Source organism: Nothobranchius furzeri, chromosome 13, assembly GCF_043380555.1.
Source record: "Nothobranchius furzeri strain GRZ-AD chromosome 13, NfurGRZ-RIMD1, whole genome shotgun sequence".
NCBI classification, from domain to species: Eukaryota; Metazoa; Chordata; class Actinopteri; order Cyprinodontiformes; family Nothobranchiidae; genus Nothobranchius; species Nothobranchius furzeri.
In genome coordinates this window covers 61,229,831-61,233,431 of record NC_091753.1, presented here as the reverse complement: position 1 = coordinate 61,233,431, position 3,601 = coordinate 61,229,831, and the positions used below count along the sequence as shown (strand labels likewise).

General features: G+C 46.5%; 1 protein-coding gene across 1 annotated transcript; it reads left to right on the top strand.

Annotated features, from left to right (window-relative positions):
- The first annotated feature begins 1,764 nt into the window (after positions 1-1,764).
- Positions 1,765-3,124, top strand: LOC107373315 (uncharacterized). Its single transcript, XM_015941471.3, has 3 exons — positions 1,765-2,587; positions 2,674-2,880; positions 2,993-3,124. Exons 1-2 carry the CDS (start codon positions 1,895-1,897, stop codon positions 2,875-2,877), a joined length of 897 nt encoding a protein of 298 aa, XP_015796957.3. The 5' UTR covers positions 1,765-1,894; the 3' UTR covers positions 2,878-2,880; positions 2,993-3,124.
- Positions 3,125-3,601: the final 477 nt, after the last annotated feature.

Below are 3,601 nucleotides of genomic sequence, written 5' to 3'. Positions count from 1 at the left end.
CATTTAGTGGCTATTTCTAATGGAGCCAGTAGGTTTCCCCCAAGATCTTGCAAAGTGCGTTTTTCTGACTCCATCTGATCTTGGTAGTGTTGTCTAAGGATCAGCATGGTGGTGTAGGCCCACGATCTCGCATTACCATCTATTAATGTGGAAGTTCTGGTAGATGGAGCCGCGGGTTTGATGATCGTGGCCAAGTACGCGGTTATGTTTTGAATGCCGGGTGGGTTATTGTCCTTATCCGACACATTTTTTAAGTGATGTGCTGCTTTAAGAAGTCTGTGCATGGTTCTGACCTTTATTGTGAAGTCTGGGTCATCAGATCTTTGTGGCGCCTCTGACCGGTTTCGGGTCTGTGCGCCCTGCTGCGCGTACTGTCCCTGTGGGGGTCGCCGAGCGCGTTTCTGTTGTCGGTACCAACCCTGGGGTCCTTGGTTCTGGTACCGCTTATTGAAGCCCCTACTGCGGCTCCTGGAGGGTTGGAATGGACGCTGGGGGTAAGAGGGACCGTACCTGGCGGCTGACGCGTAAGACTTGCGTCTCTGGGGGTACCGCTGGGGGTACTGCGACTGCCAGCTGCGGTCCTGTTGATAGCGAGGCCGTCGTTGCTGGGGAGAGCGGCGTCGTTGGAAACGTCCTCTATTCTGCTGGTTCCACTGAACGTCCCGTCGTCTTCCCCCTCGGTAGCGAACCTGTGTCCAGCCCGACTCCTCCTCCATCTCATCCGGTGGGAAATAGTCCCACGTCATTCCGGAGATGTCTGGTAGTTAAAAAACAGGTGCTAAACTAACTAACTGTGTAGCTAACTATCTAAAAAAACAAGTGGAATTAAATGAAAGAACCGAAAAACTGCGGCTTAAAATGTTGGCAACTGGCCATTTATTGAACAAACGGGAAAAAGTTAACTGGAACAAAGAAACAAAATATTTACAAAAAACAAGCTCAACGCTACGTTTCGACTCCTCAATGAGTCTTCATCAGGCTAAGAGCTTGTAAAAGTGCATAGAACCTTCTATTGTCGTCGAAGTTCGGCCCAGAATGGCTGTGTTCTGTAGCTGTGTCCGAATCCAGGGGTAGGATGCTTGTGAGTACGGGTCCTCGCCGGTTTAGCAAGGCCGGGTCCTTGCTAGACCGCTAAAACCGGAAGTCAGCGGCTCTGAATTCGGACAGTACTAGCCTCGTTTTTATTCCCGCCCCCAGGTCCAGTTGCTTAGCTACCGTGACGGCGTCAAACAGGCTAACAAGCTAACAAGCTAGTCAGAGGTGAAAATGGATCCACAGCAGTATTCCCTTTTATTTTTGGTTTTTGAGGAGCTGCGACTGCTTAGTAAACGTCACCGGCCTTTGTATTTAAGGCTGAGAAGCAGCCATATCCAGGTAAAATTAATTTTTGTTTAGTGAACCAGCTTTCAGGCATTACATGTTAACTTTAGTGCTAGTTTCATTTATATTTTAAGCAACAGAAAGACGTGGCTGAATATACACATTAGTATAGAGTAGACTAACATGCATATAGTTAATTTAACCTATATTCATCAAAAATAATTAATGGAATGACGTTTTAGAAGTTTGTATTTGATCATAATGTTTGGTTCTGTGCATAAATGTCATAGTAAAAGTAGCATTACAATGTGTTTAATGTGTATTGTCCTTTTCAACTTATGCCTAATAATGCCTAGCTCTCTTCTAAAAATCTCAAGCATTTATACAGGTTTTTTTAAATTGTTTTATTGTTCTCTACTTTTCTTTTAACAGAACAGACCCCTGTACTGTAGGATAAACATGAGTGTGCCAGTCCTGGACCGGTTTTTTAACCAGGAAGATCCCAGGCCAGATTTTTGTCTGAGCAGGGAGTCTTTTGTGGTGTTGCTAAATCTCCTGAACCAAGATCGGCGACATGGTTGGGGTGCCACAATCGAGACCCTGGTGTTTCTGTTCTGGTTGGCAAGTGGAACATCCTACAGGGTGGTCTCAAGAGTATTTGGGATGCCTCGCTCAACTGTCCACGACATCATCCATCGAGTCACAGAGGATGTGGTCGCAGTCCTCCACCAGGTCATTCACCTCCCCCAAAACCCCAGAGGAGATGGAGGTTGTGTCTCGTGGGTTTGCTGGGCTGGCTCGACACAGAGCTTTCATGAAAGCAGCAGGTGCGATCGACGGCTGTCACATTCGGATCAAGGCTCCGAGCGGTCCTGATGGCCAGTGCTACAGAAACAGGAAACTGTTCCCATCTATCATCCTGCAGGCAGTTTGTGACCATCAGGGCCGCTTTATCGACACCTATGTGGGCTGGCCTGGGTCGGTCCACGACTCCAGGGTCCTCCGGCACAGCCCACTGTACAGGCAGTCAGCCTATCCTCCTCCAGGGCACTTCATCCTCGCGGATGGAGGGTACCCATGCCTCCAACATCCACTCCCCCTCATCACCCCCTACAAACGGGTGGTTCAAGGTGTGGGAGCTCAGCGCTTCAACAGCCATCATTCCAGGGCACGCTGCATCATCGAGCGTGCTTTTGGAATGATGAAGACCAGGTTCAGGACCATCTTCCTGAAAGCGCTGGAGGTCCACCACACCTTTGTACCTCATGTAAGTTAACACAAAGTGGAAATAAAATTTGGGTGTAATCTTTGTTTGGGAATGAAATATAAATTAAATTTTTATCTCTATTACAGGTCATCACAGCATGCACCATCCTGCACAACATCTGCCTCAGTGCTGGTGACATTGTGGTGCAGGACGATGAACTGGAGGATGATGCTCCAGAAGATGAGGGGGAGGCTGGTTTGGAGGCAGTCAGTGGTGCCCTCTGGCGGGACCAACTTTCTGCTGAGGTGTCTGCTCTGGAGGAAGTACCACCAGATCACAATTACTGTTAACAGGCAAGTAATTTACGTAGGAATCTCTAGTTTAAACATCATTTAGTCCTGTTATCTGCTAGAGTTACAAGTATTATACTCATGATCTCCTTTTTTGCATATATCTGAATGTTAGTGATGTGACAGCCGTCGATTGAGCCAGCCCAGCAAACCCTTTTGATGGACGATGCAGTGGTCAGTGAGATGAGGCATCCAGAAGCACCCTCTGCAGACCACTCTGTCTGATGTTCCACTTGCCAACCAGAAACGTTCAGCCACGGATCCCGGTTCCTGCACTCCATCCACCTCGATGATCCATGTTTAGTAGATTTAGCAACACCACCAAAGACTCCCTGCTTTCCAAGTTTACTGTATATATTTTACTTTTATCTTTACCTTTATTCCTTACAGTGTTCCCTTACAATTTATTTACTATGTTGTTACTTGTTAAAAACTGAATAATAAAACTGTTAATGATCAAAAAAGAGTTATCAATTTATAGAAATTTTATTACATTTAAACAAATAACAAAAACATTCAAACACATATATAGAACCTGAACCAGAAGAAACTAAAAGAAAAAAACTCCATTTCTCTGCCATCCTTTCCATCAATGCTAAAAATCTGTCCATCCTTCTTTCTCTCCTCTCCTCCGCTTCCCTCTGTTGTCTCATGTCCTCCCTGATCAGGGCAAGGAGCTCATCAGCCCTTCCCCTTTCTCCCTGATGAGGAGTCCAGCTTCCTT